This window comes from Eleutherodactylus coqui, chromosome 9 (assembly GCF_035609145.1).
Source record: "Eleutherodactylus coqui strain aEleCoq1 chromosome 9, aEleCoq1.hap1, whole genome shotgun sequence".
Classification (NCBI taxonomy): Eukaryota; Metazoa; Chordata; class Amphibia; order Anura; family Eleutherodactylidae; genus Eleutherodactylus; species Eleutherodactylus coqui.
This window is the reverse complement of record NC_089845.1, coordinates 10,329,534-10,350,601: the sequence shown is the minus strand read 5'-3', so window position 1 is coordinate 10,350,601 and position 21,068 is coordinate 10,329,534. Positions and strand designations below refer to the sequence as shown.

The 21,068-nt window shown below is 48.1% G+C and overlaps 1 protein-coding gene across 3 annotated transcripts in view; it reads left to right on the top strand.

The window, feature by feature from the left end:
* MOCOS (molybdenum cofactor sulfurase) overlaps window positions 1–21,068 on the top strand; it is a 397,435-nt gene that overhangs the window by 45,362 nt on the left and 331,005 nt on the right. For all 3 annotated transcript variants that reach the window (XM_066579116.1, XM_066579117.1, XM_066579115.1), the window contains exon 3: window positions 14,358–14,424. In XM_066579116.1, the coding sequence (XP_066435213.1) occupies window positions 14,358–14,424 (67 nt within the window). The remainder of the gene's footprint in view (window positions 1–14,357; window positions 14,425–21,068) is intronic.

Below are 21,068 nucleotides of genomic sequence, written 5' to 3'. Positions count from 1 at the left end.
GGCATCTTCTTCTGTGCCTTTAAAGCAGAGCAGGAGCGGTCAAAAAGACCGCTTCCTGCTCTGGTCCGTCCGTCAGGCACTTCCGAGGTGAACGGACGGACCGCACAGTGCTTGCTGTGGGCGGCCCGTCAGTCCTGCTGAACTCCGGAGTGCTGCGCATGCGCAGTGGAGACGCAGCCCGTCCTGACTCCTGTCAGAGGGCACCTCTCCACTGCGCATGCGCGCGATCCCGGAGCAGCGCGGCTCGTGCAGACAGAAGAGGAGGAACAGCGCCTGCTGGAAGATGACCCCCCCCCCCCCCGATGTCGACAACAACAGAAGAACAGGTAAGTGTTATCTTTTTATGCTTTAGCAGCCATTAAACCATGGGTTCCCTGGGTCCATTAGGCACACCAGGGAACAATGGCTGCTAAAGCATAAAAACATTATTTGTGTCAGAACCCCTTTAACCCATCAGACGCTGTAGCTGTGCAATACACATAACAGAATGACTAGCAATGATTTGCACAGAGCATCTATATAAGACAAGACCTGTATGACATTATGGAGGGGCCCGGAGAGCATACACTGGGCCACTACACATATACCACAGGCAGAATCACATGGAAAGCTAGAATTCTACCAGTTTTTACTGTACACATTGCAGATGTTAGATTTTCACACTTTTGTAGTTCAGTAGTCCAGTTCTGCCCAGACGCGTCCCTGTCCATCTTATGTTATGGATTGTACTACAGCAGAGATGTGTTAGGTCACCAATGGCGCCCACATCACACATCTGCAAGCTACATGGACAACTTGAAGAGTTCTAACATCTATATATATAAAGCTGAAAGCCCTCACTGACTCACTAGCCAATAACCCGGCTGTGGTGGAGACTGGTCTAGAATCTCTGTCAAGGGTTTCAGTCCTGACTCTGTCACTACGTCTCTTATCCTGGGTGTTGGAGTGGCCGGAAGGGACATGAAGCCCGTCCTATTTTTGGTGATTTCAAATAATGGATTAGCAATAAGTGGTGTTAGTGGCCCCGGAACTGTTACCAGGCCGATGCGAGGCGCAAAGCCCGCCCATGTGGTAAACAATTGGAGACTGAAGGGAGAGATATTAGGAATGTCTTTTATCCGCCTGGTTGGTATCCAGGGGGCTCCGTATAGGCCGTCCGTCTCTCCTGCGTGTTCTATTTCCACCCATAGCCTTGAACTTCTACTTTTAATAATATCAAGGACACAGTTTGCTATGTTGGCTTTATGGTATAACGCGAAATCTGGTAGGCCCAGGCCTCCCCTTTCTTTTTCCCTCGTCAGTAAGGAGTAGCGTAGCCGCGGTTTGCACCCCTTCCATACGAACTTTATGATCAAAGATCTAATTTTTTTGAAAAATACTCTTGGGAGTCCTATTGGAACGGTTTGACTGATATATAAAAATCTGGGCAGCACGTCCATTTTTACCGCATTAATTCGTCCGTTCCATGAAATGTAAAGGGGGTTCCATTTGCCCAAATCCTTCTCTAGTCTTTCGGCAAATGGGATGAAGTTTAATTTATAGGCTGCCGTGGGCTCCGCTGAAATATATATTCCTAAATATTTTAAGTGTGAGTCGACCCACCGAAAGGGGAGTACCGACCTCAGATGGGAGACCTCGGCCTGCGGGAGTGATATGTTCAGGGCTTCTGATTTCTGCGCATTGATTTTATAGTTATTAATTCTCCCAAATTTCTCGAATTCCTTTAAGAGCACAGGCATGCCGATTCGGGGGTTGGACAGGTATAGCAGCAGATCATCGGCGAATAATGCCATTTTATGTTCTGAGGTGCTAATCCTGTAACCCTTTATTGAGTCGTTACTGCGAATCGCGTTCGTAAGGTTTCCATAGTAAGAATATAGAGAAAGGGGGAGAGAGGGCACCCCTGTCTCATCCCGTTGCTTACTCTGAGCGTGTCGGACAACGTCCCGTTCACTCTGATTCTCGCAGTGGGATCCTGGTAGAGCGCCATGATCCACTGGAGCATCCGTGGGCCCAGTCCGATTTTCTCTAGTATGGCAGAGAGGAAGGTCCAGCTCACCCTGTCGAAAGCCTTCTCTGCGTCAATCGACAGGAGGCATAGGGGGGTGTTTGTTGATTTGGCCCTAGCTATTAGGGACATTGTTTTAATAGTATTGTCCCTTGCCTCTCTGCCAGGGACAAAGCCAACCTGCTCCAAATGGATCAGCTTGGGGATTTGATTTTGTATTCTGTTTGCTATCAATTTAGCAAACATCTTGAGATCGACGTTTATCAGTGAGATTGGTCTGTAACTCCCACAGGCCGAGGGGTCCTTGCCTGGTTTAAGTATGATTGTGATGTGGGCTTGCAACGCCTGCTTGGGGAACGGGTGGCCTCTATTTACCGCGTTGAATGCGTCTAAAGCTATTGGGACCAGCTCTTCCGCAAATAACTTATAAAATCTGGCTGTGTAGCCATCTGGGCCCGGGCTCTTATTTACTTTCAGGTTTTGAATTATGTCGGTCAGTTCTAAGGGTGAAAAGTCTTGCTCCAAGGCCTCGGCCTCTGTTGGTGTCAGGCTCTTCGGTGCGTATTCCGAGAGGTAGGCATCTATCTCATTTTTGAGTGTCTGATGTGGGGTATGTGGCTCTATCGGGATGTTGTAAAGTTTATTGTAATAGGATTTAAATTCCTCCAGAATATCTTTGGTGTTGTGTACTATTTGGCCTCTAGCGGATTGAATTTTAGGAATATACGTTTGGGGGGACCTAGGATGGAGGGTTCTAGCCAAATGCGAACCACATTTGTCCCCGTATTCAAAGGACCCTTTTCTGATTTTGTCCCTGAGGGCTAGGGAGCGCTGATCTAATATCTCTAGGATCTGCTGGCGGACCAACGAGATTTCCGCCCGCAGTGTTTCCTTTTGTTTGCGTTCTCTTTGTCCCTCAGGGTGGCTAATAGCCCCGTCAAAGCGGCAGCTCTTTCTTTTTTAATCCTGGTTCCCTGTGAAATCAGCACGCCCCTTAGTATACACTTGAGGGTTTCCCATTTTATTGGTGCAGGGGTCTGGTCTGCTTGGTGGGTCTCCGTAAAGATTTCAATTTCTTTTTTAAGTGTTGAAACGCACAGGGGGTCTTTTAGGAGATTGTCGTTAAGTCTCCAAGACTGACTTCTAAGTGTGGATCCCCATCCCGCTAGACCTCCAAAGACCGGGGCGTGATCCGACCACAGCAGGTCCCCATGTGAGCATGACGGGGAGCTATCTAGGAGGCTATGCGAGATCATAAGATAATCGATCCTACTGTAAGAGTTGTGAGCCGCTGAGTGGAAAGTGTAATCCCGGGTGTCTGGGTGTAGTGTTCTCCAAAGATCTATTAATTGTAATGTGTCTAGTTTTTTTTTGAGTGCCCTGATTGCTGCCCGGGAGACGGAGGACTTACCCGATGAAGTGTCCACTGAGGGGTCCATTGCCACGTTAAGGTCTCCGCCCAGGATTATTCTCGATCCGTCCGCGAATTTGGCTAGTGCGTTCAGCACTCTCAGCGCCGCAGGCACTTGGTTCTGATTGGGGAGATAAATATTAGCAAACGTGGTCACTGTACCCAGTATTTCTATCTTAAGAAAAATATATCTGCCCCCTGGGTCAATAAAAGAATCGACTTGCTGGTATTGGAGTGTCCTATGTAGGGCAATGGAAACCCCTCCCGCCTTTCTCAAAGGGTCGGGACTATGGAGCCACTTGGGGTAGTACGAGGAGGTGCAAGATGGTACGTTCCCCTCCCTGAAATGGGTCTCTTGCAGCATGACTACCATCGCTCTTTTTTTATGGAGGTGGTAGAGGAGCTGCCGTCTCTTCTGTGGGCTGTTTAGTCCCTTGGTATTGTGGGTGCAAAATGTTAGGTTCGCCATTTGGGCTTAAAGATCAGAGTGTCTGCGTATCTCCCATCTCTCCTCAGAAGGGTTGGGGGTGGGGAAGAATAGGGGAGGGTGACACAAAAGGAAACAACACATCGGGAAAGACCATATAGGGGGTAAGCACGTAACTTCAGAACAAACAACATCTGGTAAGGGGCCGCTAATGGTCCCCTAAAACTAGTGGTTTGCCTAAACTAGGCAAAAAAAACAACAGCTTAAGTTAGCTGTCAGCCCTATGTGGGAGTGTGGAGGCCAAGAAAGGGTGGGCTCCCTCCCGCCCCTCAACCCCGTCGAGAAAGTACATCCCGGCTATAGGAACCGGGATCATTAAACTGATAAGTGGGCATTCCCAGACCCGGCTACGTCAAAGTCGTCCCCCCTGCTGATTAGATCTTATATCCTATTCACCCTGTAGGGGCGCACTTAAGAGAGGGGGGAAGGGGGTTATAGGTATAGTAGGAAAGTATGCGTGAAAAGAGGAGAAGTAGGACAGTACGAGGTTATAGATTCGAAGTGACTGCGTCCTGGTCACTCTGCTGCGCCACTTCTTGGGTCTTCATTTCCCCTCTGGCGTTGGTCTCTGCGTCGTCTGGATCTCGGAGGTACCGGTTGCCACGTGTTCCTTGGGGGTGGCACTGGAAGGGAGCACGGTGTTGGCCAATCTGGTAGTCGGACTGGAGGTAATTCCAACGTTCCCAAGAAATGTGGTAAGTCTCCCAGTCCTCGGAATGTTACTGTCTTGCCATTCCTAGAAGCATGTAATTGGAAGGGGAAACCCCAGCGATAGGGAATCTCCCTGTCTTGGAGGATGGTCAGCAGCGGTCTCAATGCTCTGCGCAGCTGCAGGGTTCGACGGGAAAGGTCTGGAAGAATCAGGATCTGGGTACCCTTGAAGGACAATTCTTTAATAGTTCGTATTTTTTGTAGAATTATCTTTATAGAAGTGGATTCGGCAGACCACATCTCTGGGTCTGCTAGGGTCTGGGGATTTCGGGCCGAGTGACCTGTGTATTCTGTCGATTTCTAATAAGGAGGACTCCGGTCTTTTTAGTATATTGTTGAAAAATGACTGGGCCCAGCTTTCAAGTTGTGATGGTTCGACTTCTTCAGTAAGTCCTCTTACTCGTATATTATTTCTCCGATGACGGTTTTCTAGGTCATCGAGGTGCGTATAGAGATCCAAGATCTGTTGAGAGTGCAAGTGTAGTTCTTGATCATGGGCCTCGAGCGTTTCTGTAACCTTCTCCTGGGCCTCCTCTACTGCCTCTACTCTCTGGCCTATTTGTCGTATCTCCTGCTGGAGAGATGCGACGTCCTTCTTGCGTGCGGCCTCGAGTTGCTGGAAAAGGGTATCGATGTGATTCTGTGTCGGTAAGGCCCTAAGATGGCTTTTCCAATCCCAGTCTTCTCCTACGTCTGGTTCGAGGGTTTGGTTATTGGATTCACTCTGGTTTGGACCCCTGGTGTTCGTTCGTCCTGTCCTGTTGCCGTAGTTGTCTGCGCTGCCAGTCCCCAGGTTCGGTTTGCTGGTTTGCGGCTCGGGGGTTTTGGGTTTGGCTGTGCTTTGCGCATTAGTCTGCGTGTATCTTCTCTGTCCCGCGCTTCTTTGCGGTAGCGGGGCGTTATGATGTGGTTGTACTGGTGTATCAGGCTCTGTCTCGGGCTGTTGGTAGTCTGTGGATTCTTTAGGGGGGCCTCTGGGGAGTCGTGTGTCAGTGGGAGATTGGGCCGCTGAGGAGCCCGGTCCGGCTGCGATGCAGGGGATGTTGATGCATTCTTGGCCCAGTTACTGGGCTCGTTCTGTTTATTTGGCCTCTGTGGTGGCTTGTTTGTGATTGTGGCCTGCTCGTCAGCCGGTCTGGTCTTGTTTTGTAATACATTTTTTTGTGTCTGAGGGGAGCTCAGTCGTGACTGGCTTGTGTCGGCTTCCGGTGTTTTGGTGTGCGGGCTACATGTAGGGCCCTTAGGAGTGTCTCCTTGCCATGTGGGTGGCTCTGGGGAGCTGGGTGCAGGTGGGGTGCTGCTCTGCCTTGAGGGGCTGTTTCCTGGTGGGGGGTGTTCACTGGCCAGTGCTGCCTCTTGCTGGGGGGATTCACCCCGCCTTGCGGGGTGCTGTGGGTGTCTCTGGCATGGCTGTACCCCCTTGCTGGGCTTGCTGCCAATATGCGTTGTGGCTCTTATACCCTGCTCCCCTTTAGCCTCTCCTGCTGGGGGTGGTTGCTGTGCTCTCCCCTTCTCTTGTGCTGCCCTCTCTGGCTCCCTTTCCCCTGCTGGGTGCTGCAGGGCTGCCTGAGGGGGGGCTACCTGGGCTGTTTGTGGCTTGGGTTCTAGGCTGGTGGGGTCTCCCCTTGTCTCTGTGGCCGGCTCTTTATTCCCACTCACCGCTCCCGCTGCCGTGGCCCCCTTTATGATTGCCGCTCCTCCTCCCCCTTCCTCTAGGTCGCTGCCGTCAGGTGCCGGCGGTCCGCCGTCTGCCGCTAGCTCCGTGCCGCTACCTCTGCTCTGCTGTGCGTGGTAGCCGGAGTCTGCTGCCGGGCCGCCGAGGCTTCTGCTTCCTCCCCGCGTTCTTGCCGGCTGGTCGCTGCCCGTTGCCGGGCTGAGTTGTCGCTCCGGAAGTGGAGCGGGCGCCATCTTGGGTGCGAGCTCCCGGGACTCCGCTCCCGCTGTTCTCCTCAGGAAGGGCGCGATGCTGCTCCTGGAGTCGTCTGGAGAGGTTGGTGCTGCTCCTCTTTTCTTCCCCTTCGCCATGGTTGTAAGGTGCCGGGTCTGGGTCCTCCACATATGGGCTAAGTGGGGCTGGATCTTATATACCAACCTTTTATGCAGCACAGTGTCACACTCTTTGGAAAAGTCCAGATACACAAGATCCAGTGACTCCCCGGTCCAGTCTAGAACTTACCTCCTTGCAGAAGGTGATCAGGTTGGTTTGACAGGAGTTACCCCTCATAAGCCCATGCTGATACAGCCATTTCCCTTGAGGATGGCATCTCTTAAAAACCCTTCAAACATTTTACCCACAACAGAAGTAAGACTTACCGGCCTGTAGTTTCCAGGTTCACTTTTTGAATATCGGCACCACATTGGCTATGTGATAATCTGGTGGAACAGACCCCATCGCTAAAGAGTCCTTAAATAAAGAAATAAACTTAATTACTTTAAAAAACACAAGGGTGTATGCCATCGGGACCTCCTGATTTGTTTATTTTAATCTTTTAACCCCTTAGTGATCCACCCTGTTTGCGCCTTAATGACCAGGCTAAATTTTGGAAATCTGACATGTCACTTTAACATAGAATAACTCTGTAAAGGTTTTGCATATCCAAGTAATTATTTTAGTTTTTTTGCCACATATTGTACTTCATTTGGGTGGTAAAAATAGACCAATAGAATGTGTATATTTATGAAAAGCACCACAATTGGGAACATTTTGAAAAAAGTCTTTTTTTCACATTTTCAACTGCGAATATGTGCAAACACACTGTACAAATTTTTGATAAGTTCTATATATCCATAGGTTTACTTTATTCTGGAAAAACTTAATTTTTTAAACCATTTTGGAGACGCACGACTTTAACATTAATTATTAACATTTTGAGGAACGCTTTGTTTTCCTGCACCAAGCCAAGATTGCAAAGTCTTATGGGTGTCCAAATGATAGATCCCCCCCCACAAATGACCTCATTTTATAAACTACACTCCTTAATGTATTCACTGGGGGGGTCAGGAGGATTTTGACCCAACAGTTTCTTTATAGGAGTTCATGCAATTTAGAAGAAGATTTTTTTGCAAATATGTTATTTTGAAGAGTTTTTTTTTTCTATAGGGCACATGAAAATAAGGATTTGCACCCCAAATTGGATTCCCCTGGTTGTCCTGTGTTCATAAACATACCCATTGTGGCCCTAATCTTATGTCCGTATGCACAATAGGACCAAACCGAAAGGGGCAGCCAGAGGCTTTCAGAGCAGACATTTTGCTTGAAGGCGATTTAGGCCCCATTGCCCACTTGTAGAGCCCTTGAGTGGCCAAAGCAATGGAGAACCCCCACAAATCGCCCTACTTTGAAAACCCCTTGACAGGCCAAAGCGTACAGTCTGATACGAAACAATAGCGGCGTATAAGCGAGATCTAGGTCACAGGTCTGAGGGTTGGGGCAGGCAGAGTTCAAACAAATCTAAATAACTATGTTACCATGCGGCGGCGCCCGGGGGCCGCGGGTGGTTGGTCGGCGCGGTGCGCACGCTCGTTGGTCCTGGCGGCAACGTGTGCGCACGCCTGTGAGTGCAGCTCTATGTACGAGTCCCTGGTTATAGGATTCTGCTGGGAGGTAGGCTTCTGTTCATAAGGCTGGCAGTGAGGTCCATTCACTGCCAGTTATTGGTTTCTGCCAGCGTGCTTGCATCCTGCTTCTGTCAGTCTCCTGTTGTCAGCTTTATTGCTATATCTGCCAGGTTATCCCATCTGCCTCGGTCTGCTTGTATTTTCTGTTGGTTTGTTCATCTGCCCTTCCTGTCGTTATTCTACCCTGTTCCATCTTGGTACGCCAGTGTTCCTCCTCGGTCCCTAGCGAGAGTAGGGACCGCCGCCCAGTTGCCCGCCTGGGGTTAGCCAGGAGTGGAGGCAAGTAGGCAGGGACAGGGGTTGCGGGTGAGATCTAGGGCAACTCGGGCTGGCGTATCATCGGGTAATATAATAACATAATAACTGGCCTTTAAAATTTCCCTACTGGTTTTTGTTTGGTCTCCAATGGAGACTATGAGCGTCCTTGCTAATCAGTTGCAGGAGCTAGTGGGCGTGATCCAAGACCTGTCGGGTCGTATGGTGGCCCAGGAGCAGTGGGTGTTGGCGCAGGTTTCTGCCGCCCCATCTATTCCTGAGCCCAAGTGTCCTCTCCGTGAGGTGGTTTCCGGGGAGAGAAGCAAGTTTTTTGTTTAGCAGGCATGTAGACTATATTTACGGGTGCGGCCTGGATCCTCTGGCTCTGAGTCCCAGAAGGTGGGAGTGATTCTGTCCTTGCTGCGGGGTCCCCCCCAGACATGGGCCTACTCCTTACCCGAGAGTTCGGCTTGCCTGCAGTCTGTTGATTCATTTTTTTTTTGGGAACTAGGAGGTATTTTTGATGAGCCGGACCGGGCGGGGTTAGCAGTATCTCACCTCATGGCGTTACGTCAGGGGCAGCAGTGTGCTGAAGACTATTGCTCTAGGTTTAGACAGTATGCCGGTGAAACCTCCTGGAACGATAGCGCCCTCAAAGATGTGTTTGTGTTGGGCCTTTCTGATGCTGTCAAGGATCTAATTATTTCCCATCCCGCTCCCATAACACTTAATGAGGCGATTGTATTGGCAGTAAAGGCTGACAGGAGACTGGGATCTAGAGAAAAAGAACGTCAGGCCTGTAAAACTAGAGAGTCCTGTAGATCCGTTCCCATTTCTCCCATGCCAGCTCCAGGGGCCGAGCCTATGGAAATGGACCAGCTAAGTCTCGGGGAATGGCGATGGTTCCGGATGACTCACCGTCTTTGCCTCATCTGTGGGGGAGCCAGACATCAGGTAGCAACCTGTCCACAGAAGCAACGGCAACATCAGTCTGAACCTGCGGAAAAACTACAGATCCTAGGCGATTCTCTGAAGGGTCACCTAGGATCACAGGTATTCCCTAAGTTGTTGGTGCCTTGTCGAGTTGGCTTCCGGGATTTTATTCGGTCCGGTCAAGCCTATATTGATTCGGGTGCTGCCACCAATCTGATTAATTTAAAGTTTGTCAGACCTCTGATAATGGAGTTTTCCATGCTGAAGCCCCCATGCGCTTCATTGGTATTGATTTGACCCCTCTCTCCGCAGGTGTTGTTAAATGGAGGACTCCCATTCTGCAGTTCACTGTGGGTGTTCTCCATTCTGAGAATCTGTCTTTCCTAGTTATGGAAAAGATGTCTGTTGATGTGGTGCTTGGTATGCCCTGGTTGGCACTGTACAACCCCCAATTTGATTGGTCCACCCGGGAATTGACTCATTGGGGTTCGTCCTGTCATACTCACCTAACTACTAGAGCCATGTGCTCAGCAGATACCGTGCTTGTCCCGGAGTATTTGTCGGATTTTCAGGACGTATTCTCCAAAAAGCTGTCTGGGACTTTGCCTCCCCATAGGGAGTGGGACTGTGGTATTGATCTGATTCCTGACAGTCCCATCCCTAAGGGAGCCATTTTCAATATGTCAGGGCGTGAGCACGAAGCCCTTAAGTCTTATATCTCAGAGTCTCTGACCAAACGACATATCAGGCCGTCCAGGTCCCCTGCCGGAGCAGGTCTCTTCTTTGTTGAGAAAAAGGATGGGACATTGTGGCCTTGTGTGGACTATCGGGCCTTGAATAAAATCACAGTGAAGAACCAGTGCTCCTTGCCTCTGATTCCGGACTTATTGAATCAGGTGGTAGGGGCCCACTGGTTTTCCTAACTGGACTTAGGGGGGGCTTACAATTTAATTCACATTTGAGAGGGAGATGAATGAAAGACCACATTCAACACCCTGTTAGGACATTTTGAATGTCTGGTCATGCCTTTTGGACTCTGTAACGCCCCCGCTGTGTTCCAAGGTTTTATGAACGCGGTCTTCCACGACTTCCTTGGGGTATTTATGGTCATATATCTGGATGACATTCTGGTGTACTCCCCGAACTGGGATTTCCATGTGCAGCACCTGAGGCTGGTTCTGACCCGTTTGCGTGAATACCAACTTTTTGTCAGGAAAAATGCATATTTGGTACTAAACAAGTGTCTTTTCTTGGTTATGTGATTTCACCCACGGAGATTCAAATGGAATCTGATAAAGTGGCGGCAATCTGCCAATGGGTCAGACCAGACAACCTAAAAGCTCTCCAGCGATTTTTGGGTTTCACAAATTTTTACCGCAAATTCATTAAAAATTACTCAGTAATTGTCCAACCTCTGACCGATCTTACCAAAAAGGGGGACAACTTGGTAAGATGGTCACCAGAGGCCCTAGAGGCTTTTAGTCATCTAAAAAGGGCGTTTTCCACTGCCATGGTGTTAGTACAGCCGTCGAACCGTCGCCGTTCCTCGGGCTTTAGCTGGTCCACTTCCATAGGCTCAACACCAGGAGTTGGCTTGGAAGAAGTGGAAGCGGGTCTGGAAGATTCCCTAGTTTTACAGGCCCGACGTTCCTCTGTTCTAGATCTCAGCCTCCTGTCAGCTTTTACTGCCAATTTCATTGCCTCATTGAGTGTTACTGGTGCCGGATGAGAATTAAGTAGATCCTTGATATCATCACAAAAGACCCAACAAAAACACATCTTTAAAGGGGTTGTCTCACGCCGAAACGGTTTTTTTTTTATTCAATAGGCCCCCCGTTCGGCGCGAGACAAACCCGATGCATGTGTTAAAAAAAAAAAACGGGTAGTACTTACCCGAATCCCCGCGCTGCGGCGACTTCTTCCTTCTTCTTACTTACCTTAGTAAGATGGCCGCCGGGATCTTCACTGTGAGGTCCATTGCCGATTCCAGCCTCCTGATTGGCTGGAATCGGCACACGTGACGGGGCGAAGCTACAAGGAGCAGCTCTCCGGCACGAGCGGCCCCATTAAGAAGGGAGAAGACCGCACAGCGCAAGCGCGTCTAAAATCGCCAGAAGAGGCGATTTTAGACGGATCCATGGAGACGAGGACGCCAGCAACGGAGCAGGTAAGTGAATAACTTCTGTATGGCTCATAATTAATGCACGATGTATATTACAAAGTGCATTAATATGGCCATACAGAAGTGCATAACCCCACATGCTTTCATGAGACAACCCCTTTAAGGGCGCTATCGTTGCAGGAGGTTTCACTAGCATACTGTCTAAACTTAGAGCAATAGTCCTCTACCCACTGCTGCCCCTGACATAGGGACATGAGATGAGATACCGCCAACCCCGCACGGTCCAGCTCATCAAAAATACCTCCTAGTTCCCGAAAAAACTAATCCACTGACTGTAGGCAAGCCTATCTCTCGGGTAAGAAGTAGGCCCATGTCTGGGGGAGACCCCGACTACATCTGTACTCTCCCATGAAACTACTAGCCCCACCCCCAACCTATCTAATGGCCAATCACACCACTCAGAGCAAGTTAGGGAGACAGACACACCAACACCACCAAGAATGGTGACACTAACATAAACGATAGTGCATAGACCGCCATAGACAAAAAAGACTATTTAACTGGGGTAGACAAACGCTACCTAGGAGGTACCCTAACTCTGGGCCACTACAGTTGCTTCATACTAGCAGGTGACCAAATATCTAATAATTATCAGTATCATATATATATATTTGGTGCTGAGTGTAAACTATAGTAGAGCAGCAGATACTTTCTATTCACTTTCAGCTTCTCTGTGCAGAGCTAGTGATCTCAACTCTGCTACATCTAGTGTTGCTGATTGGTTCTTTTATGTTTGGTGTGTAAGTCATTAATATGCTCCACTAATAACAGCTAAGACTTAATCTAGAATTGGTTGCCTGTTCATGGTAATGCATATGTTACGGTATCCTACCCACTGGTATGTCAGCCCAGGTTGCCCTAGAACTTACCCGCAACCCCCTGTCCCTGCCTACTTGCCTCCGCTCCTGGCTAACCCCAGGCGGGCAAATGGGCGGCCTACTCTCACTAGGGACCGAGAGGGGATGCTGGCGTACCAAGATGTAATAAGGTAGAATACCGACAGAATGGGCAGATAATACAACCAACAGAAAAATACAAGCAGACCAAGGCAGATGGGAGAACCTGGCAGATATGACAGAACAAGCTGACAACGATGGAGACCAGCAGAGGCAGGATGCTAGCAGATCACTGCCAGCCTTAAAAACACAAGCCTCTGCCCAGGGGCGGAGAGAGGGAGACTCTACCTCCTACAGCACCGATTTAAAAAGTGCTAATGCACGGGGCTGACTACAAGTTCGCGCACACACGGCGCCGCCCGGACCCGCGAAGGCGCGCACCGCGCCGCGCACCAACAGCACCACGCCGACCAGCCACCCCGCCGCCCCGGGAGGACCCGCAACCGCCGCACGGTAACAACATAGGTAATTCTCAGGAAGAGATCCTGAGTGGAGGCACTGAGAACAACTCCTTTATACACCCATTTCTCCACTCAGTGGAGCTGCCAGGTCTCTGTGTCCCATATGGGTTAGTGCCAGGACCTGTTGGGGTGGCTTTTTCATTCTCACCCTGCCCATCCACCCCCGCAACCCAATCACGGTCACACAACTCAACCCCACGGTAGAGCCTGTAGCCAACAACAGAGTCAGCCCAGTTTTCCAGGAACCCAAACCCCTCTTGCTTACACCAACTCTTGAGCCACTTGCTCACCTCCCTAATTTCCCGCTGCCTTTCTCGTGTGGCTCATGGTACAGGTGGTATATCAGAAAATACTACTTTGGAGGTCCTCGCCCTAAGCTTACATCCCAGGTCCATTAAATTGGTTTTAAGGACCTTCCCTCTACCTCTAGCTTTGTCATTGGTGCCAATGTGTACCATGCCCGCTGGATCCTCACCAGCCCTTCCACGGATCGGGTTGACAGATTACTCGATGTGTCGAACTCCAGCGCCAGAAAAACAAAACCCTGTTCGATGATCTCTGTCTGTCCCTCTAATAATTGAGTCTCCCACTACCAGGACCCGTCTAGCCTGCCCTGCACTCCTCTTCCCCTTCTTACTGGAGCAGTCATCTACCTGGCGGTCACAGGCCACGTCGTGCTGCAGGTGTGCTAATCCTGTAATGGCATCCCTGTCACTTTGCAAACTTGTTGGAGTGTTCCAGTTCAGGATTAGCCTCCCTGGCTCTCTTCCCTCTACCCCTCCTCCTGTCACCTAGCCAGCTGCCTGATCATCCTGCTCTCCCCAATTACCATCCACCCCAGCGAGTGCCGGCTCAGTGAGCAGCAAACTCCCTTCCATGGTGCCAGTGGATCTCCGTGTTACTCGCTGCTCAGCACGCTCACTTAGGTGTTGATTTATATAGCTCTTATCTGTAGCACTTCTGTTCCCCCTCTGTTTGGATTTTAACTTCTTTCTTATGTGTACATCAGTTTTATTTGTGTGTTATTAATACCACTAATTATATCAGCTGGTTCTGGCCCCCGCGGACTGGTGGAAGTCCTGGAGACGTCAGTTGACTGGTCATTCCCACTGTGTTCTGTCCTAAGTACCACTCTGGCCTGATGTAGGAGTTGGTTCGGCTCAGACACATGTAGCCCGAATGAAGCCTCTTTGTGATCTGGTACTGCCTGCTCGACGTCTCTTCTCCAGGGAGATCGTCCGCACCGGCGACCGCTGTGAGCATAGCTGCAGGTGTGCAGCCAGGCTGGCGTCGTGTCCCGTTGTGTCCTGGATGTCCGCACTCCCAGTGCACTTTGTCTTTTCTTCTATTTGCAGTTAAAGAAGCTAATGTTGCACATGTGTTTCCACTTTTCAGGTAATCCGCACAGCGGCAATTTGAGCAGCAGATTGACCCATGATACAATTGAACATGTTCGATACAGGTAGGATATTAGCAGTTTACTGCCTTGTGGCTTTTTGCGTGTTCTGCTGCCAACCTCCCTGAACGCTCTGATGACCTCTGGGTTTTCTTTGCTTCTATATAATTAGATCTAATTTTTTTCTTTGTAAAAAAAAAAAAAAAAAAGTTGCATTGATCACTTGAGTCATTCTCATGACAATTAGGATAATTACCAGTTTTAGCCCTATTAGCCTGGTGGCTGTTTTTTGCAAAACGTGTCTGTAGAAGCCAGACAATCATATTAATGCTCAAAACCTAAAAACACATCATTTTAGGGAGACCTGTCATGTTTCCTAATCTCACTCTTTTCCACTTATCCTGCTCCTACAATCCCCCTTGGACAGCTGCCCCCCTCCCTTCATCCCTCTGTATCCCATACACCCCAATATACTGCATATCTGTCTATACACAGCAGCTGCTGAGCGGCTTCTACAGCTTTAGTATCCCGCTTACTTAATAGCTGATATGGAGCGCTGCTGCTCGTGTCCCCCTCTTTCCTCTTAGCCTGCTAGCTCATCAGTCCGACCCTCACTTCTGTTGTTCGCATTGTTTAATACTGTATGTAATGTCTTAATAGTGCTGCGGAATATGTTGGTGCTATAGAAATGATGATGATTAAAGGGTCACTCCGGTGATTATTTTTTTCATTTGTGAAATGGCGATAATCCAGTACATATAATTGTGCTAGTGTTACTTTGTTTATGTTACGTACACTAAGTTGTGGACCCACTGAACCAACTCACCAGTTTGACGTAGGGGATTTCCTGACAGCATCACCGAGGAGCTGACGGCTGACCCGCTGGAGTCTGTGATAAGGCAGCTGATAACAGGCAGCTGGCAGCAGGTACAGGTAGATGCAGCTGAGCTGCGCAGATAGCAAGTAGAGGCAGTTGAGCTAGACAGGTAGCAGGTGGATGCAGCTGCGCAGCTGGCAGGTGGATGCAGCTGGCAGGTGGATGCAGCTAGTAGATGGATGCAGCTGAGTTGAGTAGGTAGATGCAACTGAGCAGGCAGAGGCAGCTGAGCAGGTAGCAGGTAGATGGGTGGATGCAGCTGAGCTGAACTGGTAGATGTACACACACTAAGGTCCCAGCAGTGAATAAGTGTCTCCAGCTTAGTTAAATAGAGGAGTAATGACTCGGTCTGCAGATGGGCTGAAGGAACCAGGGAAAACTCCTGAAGTGCTGGAGATACCCAGGAGTCAAAGCTACAAAGCGGTAGAAGGGCAAAGCCTAACAGTTCCCCCTTCCCCTTACGACTCCTCTTTTTCAACCCCGTCCTGCGCCGTAATCTTCATAGCAACAGGGGAGCGTTAATGTTCCCCATGACCTCTCCTCAGGGCCATATCCCCTCCAGTCCACCAAAAAGAGGTCTTGTTCCCGATTCTCTTTTTACCCCGACTGTCCGTGACCTCACAACTAGCGGTGGAGAAAGCGCAACACTTCAGGTTAAAGCAAGTAGGAAGTGACCAAAGGTATCTAAAACTTCTCCTTTTATTTAATAAAGTATGTGATAAGTCTCCTCAGACGTAACTTGTGCTGTTTTAGGTTTTACATTTCCAGAGAATCTATTGAAGACTAGAGGCTTGAGGAGAGAGACATGGAAAGAATCAGGGATACCCAAGGAGGGAGGAAGCCGCAGTTTATAACAAATGGACCTAGGAAACGAGGAGCTAACTTGTACGAGGGTACCTTAAGTCTGAAGTGTCTGCAGGAGAGACTTTGTCCTTCGGGACAAACTGCTGGTGAAGTTGACATCTACGATCTGCTAACTTCTTCATTAGAGTGGTAGCCCTCTCCAGTGCAGACTTAGTCTTCGTCAGATTTTAGAAGACTCTGTGCCGGAACTTCAGACAAGGGTAGGAAGAGCAGGGGAATCCTGGGTTGATCGCCATACACAATACAAAAGGGAGACTTGTCAGAGTCACTAACATGGCGATTGTTAGAAAACTCAGCCCAAAGAAGCAGGTCCAGCAAGTTGTCCTGGTGAGTGTTGATGAAATGATGAAGGAAGTTTAAGATCTGGTTGGTGCGCTTGTTGGTGAAAAATCAGTCAATGACTCCCCAAACAGTACACCCTCTGGAAGTTGGTAAGTCTGTAATGAAGTCCATGGCTATGTGTTGCCATGGGGCCACCAGAATGGGAAGTGGACAGAGAAAACTCGCAGGTTTCTGTCTAGGAGACGCAAGAGGTGCATGCTGAGACAAAATTACGAATGTCCTTCATTATAAACGGCCACCAGTAGTGGCGACAAAGAAGTTTACCCGTCTTTTATTGCCCTGGGTGCCGCACTATCTTGAAACAATGGACCCAGGACAGAACCTGTCTTCTTTTAGACTCAGGTTCAAAAGATTTTCCAGGAGGGATATCTTTCACTTGGACGGGGGCCACAAGCATAATACTGGTAGGGTCGATGATGAGCTGCATTCAAAGGATCATAATAGCGCATCTGCCTTGACATTTCTGTCAGCAGGTCGGAAGTGAAGAATGAGATTGAAACAGAAGAATTAAGACCACCGAGCCTGTTGAACGTTGAGCTGCTATGCGGTCCGCAGATAAGTCAGATTTTTTTTGATTGGTATAGATCATAACTTCCTCTAGGAGGTAACACCAAAACTCCAAAGCCATTTTCCTGGCCAGCAACTTTCAGTCCCCAATGGAATTATTTTGCTCGGCGCTGAAAAAGACTTGGAGAAAAAAAAGCAAGTCAAAATCTTTCCTGATAATCCTTTCTGCGTCAGAACTGCCCCTGCCCCGACGGACGAAGCATCGACGTCCAGATGTAATTGATTGGAGACATCTGGATGGTGTAACAGGGGTGTGGAGGAAAATGATTGTTTTGAAGTTTAAAAGACCACTTCAGCTGCCTGGGTCCATTGCTTGGCATTCATCTCCTTAAAAGGTGAGAGAAATCACAGTGGTATAGAAATCTATATATACGTTAAGTCAGAAGCTCTTCACAGATATAGATATAAAACTGAATTACTTTTATTAGATAAATATTAAAAACGTGGGCTAACCTATAACATTCACACATATAGGACTGACAGGCGCTACTTCTTTCTCTCTCTATCTCTGCACAACATCGTCCAATCCATCTATGGATAGACATTGAAGGGGGTCTTTCCGTTAACCCTCTATCCGCACTCTGGTGTTTGCATTGTATGGGGCATTTTCCCCTGGTGTTAGTTATTGATGTAACACCAATCAACCTGGAGGGTGATATATATTTTGGACTTAGGGGATTAGTGATTTTGGCATATGCCCTATTGTCCTACGAGGCTCATATCTAACATACCCCCGGTGGGTTACTACCAAGCACCTATCAGGTCACCCGGATACTATACGGAGGAACCTGCACGAGTATAGTACCCCTAGTCGGCTTGGGATGTGTCCCCCTCACTAGCCATCTAGGTAGCCGAAGCACCGACTCACATGAATGTTGGAGCCAACTGCATTGCTACTCAGAGGGAGGTGCTTAGATTACAGTGTGACTCTAATGGCCAGCTTGGACACCACTTAGAGTAAAATTTAATATCCAAGCGGCAATCCAAACTATAGAGAAGAGAAAGCGAGGTGGTGCTTCCTATTATTGGGCCCCACCGATCAGTAGGGACTTGATTAAGTTTTCAGAGTCACCCAACCCTGGTGACCGCCGTCTTACAGTACGACTATAATAACTATAGCAGTACGACTGTAATACACTAGTTGAGGGTGATCATTGCCTTCGCTCCTGAGGAACTGTCCCTCACAAGGACATGGAAACGCGTCGAGCACGTCTTGAGTACTTCGTCTGAGTACTTTTTTTGAGTACATTTGAGTGCCTTCTACGATTTACCCGTACCCTGACCGAGCACTCCTACTTGATCCATTGTACCGCATAATTATTTAAAACTTGACACCCATATCCTTGCAGCTACTTTTACTAGCGGTACTTCTAAGCTCTCGTACTGGTGCAACCACCACATTCCAAGTGAACAAATTCCATTATAGCAGTCCTCCTTGAACCCCCCCAGGGGACGAGCCACTTTACCAGGGTCGACTTCTTATATCTCTTTTTATTTTTGTGTCAGTCCTATATGTGTGAGTGTTATTTGTTAGCCCACGTTCCCCTTAAAAGGTGAGAGCAGAGATGGGTGCAGACAAGGTGGAGAAATAGGGAATAAACTGCCTGTAGAAATTTGCGAAACCCAGAAGTTGGTGAATGGCATGAATCCCAGATGGACGGGGCCAGTTTAATATGGCAGGTACTTTTATCTGCATTCATCTGTAATCCCAGTTTAGAGATAATGTGACCCAAAAATGGAATTTTTCTCAAGCTTGACGTAAAATTGGTTCTCTCTTAGCTGATGGAGCAGAAAGAGAACCTGATGTGAACTGATGTCTTGAGAAAAGATGAGAATATCATCCAGATAAGCAATAAAACGTATACCTAAAGGATATTCCTGAAGAGGTCGTTCATGAATTCTTGAAAAACTGCTGGAGCATTGCACAACCCAAAGGGCATCACCAGGTACTCGTAACGACCATCTAGAGTGTTGAAGACTGTCTTCCACTCTTCCCCTTTGTGAATACGGATCAAGTTGTAGGCTCTCTGAATATCGAGCTTTATAAAGACTTGTGCCCTGCGCAGGTGGTCAGACAGTTCAGGGATTAGAGGTAGCAGGTATTTATTTTTTTTTTGTAAATGCTTTCTTTATTGAAGAATCAAGGGGAAAAGACATACATTGTGTAGACTTTGAAGATGTAGTCAACAGGGTTCTCATGCATGTTCATTTCCAAAGAAAAAGAAAACAATATAGTCACTTATTTTTAATGTTTAACAATCCAAAAACATTTAGATAAGAGAGTTTTGTATCATCTTGTAGGGCGAGGGAGGGGGGAGGGGGATATGGGTGGTATAGGGGTGGGTGGTATAGGGGTGGGTGGGTATGGGGAAGGGGAGTAGAGTTTGGATCTCCGTTCTGAAATTGGAATGTTTGAGTGCAGGCATCTATATCTGTGTATGGTTCTGAAGGTATGAACTTTTAGTTAAAGGTCTTCGATAAATACGAGGTCTCCTAGGCTTTTAAGTGGTCAGGAGACATTTTTGTTATCCATGGTTTTCAGGTTAGTAGGAAGTTGTCATGTGTTCTGGAAGTTTTGCTTGTGAGTTCCTCGAATCTGCAAAGTTCGTTTACTTTGGTTAGCCATTGATTTATTGTAGGGGTCTCAGGTGTTAGCCATTTCGTAGGAATCAGTGCTTTGGCCGCTATTATAAGATGAGTGATTAGGTTGGTCTTACTGGGTTTGTATACTGAGGAGGGTTTAGCTAATATAATATATTCGGGTAGGAGTTGAAAATTGTTGGCAGTGATTTCTTGGATCATTGACTCTACTTGGTCCCAGAGAGACCTTATTTTCGGGCAGGTCCACCAGATGTGTATTAGGGAGCCCACCTGGCCACAGCATCGCCAACAAAGATTTGAGTCAGCCAGTTTGTAAGCAAAGAGCCACTCTGGCGTTCGGTACCATCTTGTTAATAGCTTAAAATGGTTTTTTTGTAGCCTAACACATGTGGAGTGGCCATGTGAGCTGCCCAACACCACTTTCAGGTCCTCATCAGAAAGCTTGATATTGAGCTCTTTCTCCCAAGAGAGAATATAAGCTGGTCTGCTTGTTTGAGGTGTGAAGAATTTCTTTTTGATTTGAGAGAGCTTCCTACTGGAGCTGCTGCAAGCTGTCAACACTCGTTCTAGCTCTGTGTATGAGCGTGAGGAGGGATATGTCTGGTTAAATTTCTCCAAGGTTTTATAGATATGTTGAGAAGATAAGGTGTTGAGGGGTGGTAGTGCTGTCTGAGAGTAAGTTTTCTACATATTGTGCATTTTGGGGTATGCGAGTCAGCCAGAGGTCTGTGATCGAGAGCTTCTCAAACGCAGACCATATTTTCTCTGTGTGGGAATCCAATTTTAATCCCAAATAGTCCGGTATCAAAGATAGAGGGGCTGCAGGGGATGGATGTGGCGCTAGGTCAGCGCGTTTAGCGTCCCAGATCTTGCATGCTCCTTTCAGGAGTGGGTCGAAGGTGGTCTTCCTGTACGATTTTTGTATGGGTAGCCACATGTCTCTCAAAAAGTATTTACCATAGGTGGCCTGCGCTAAGCTTCTCACTGTTTTGTTTTTTGAGGGGTTGGTTAGCTCCAGCCATCTGGTTAGTTGAATTGAATTATAATAGCGAGACATGTCCGGCAAATTTATTCCCCCGAGCTCTCTCTTTTGTGTCAGTAAGTTATGGGCTATACGAGGTCTCCTTTGTTTCCATAAAAATTTTGAGAATTTTGTTTTAATCTGTTTAAGGAAGGAGTCCGGGAGGAAAATTGGGAGCATTTGCATTTTGTATAGTATCTTAGGGACCACGTAGGTTTGTAAGAGGTTTCTCCGGATAAACCAGGAGATTACTGGTAGGTTGTATGTTTGCAAGGAAGAGGAGATATTTTCTAAGAGTGGGGCAAAATTGCTGTCGAAAAGGTGATCAAGATTTTTTGTAATCTTGACACCTAAGTATTCAATGGATGTCTCAGACCATGCAAAACCTGAGGTTCTTTTAAGTTTTTTAGCGATTTCAGGCGGTAAAGATATATTTAG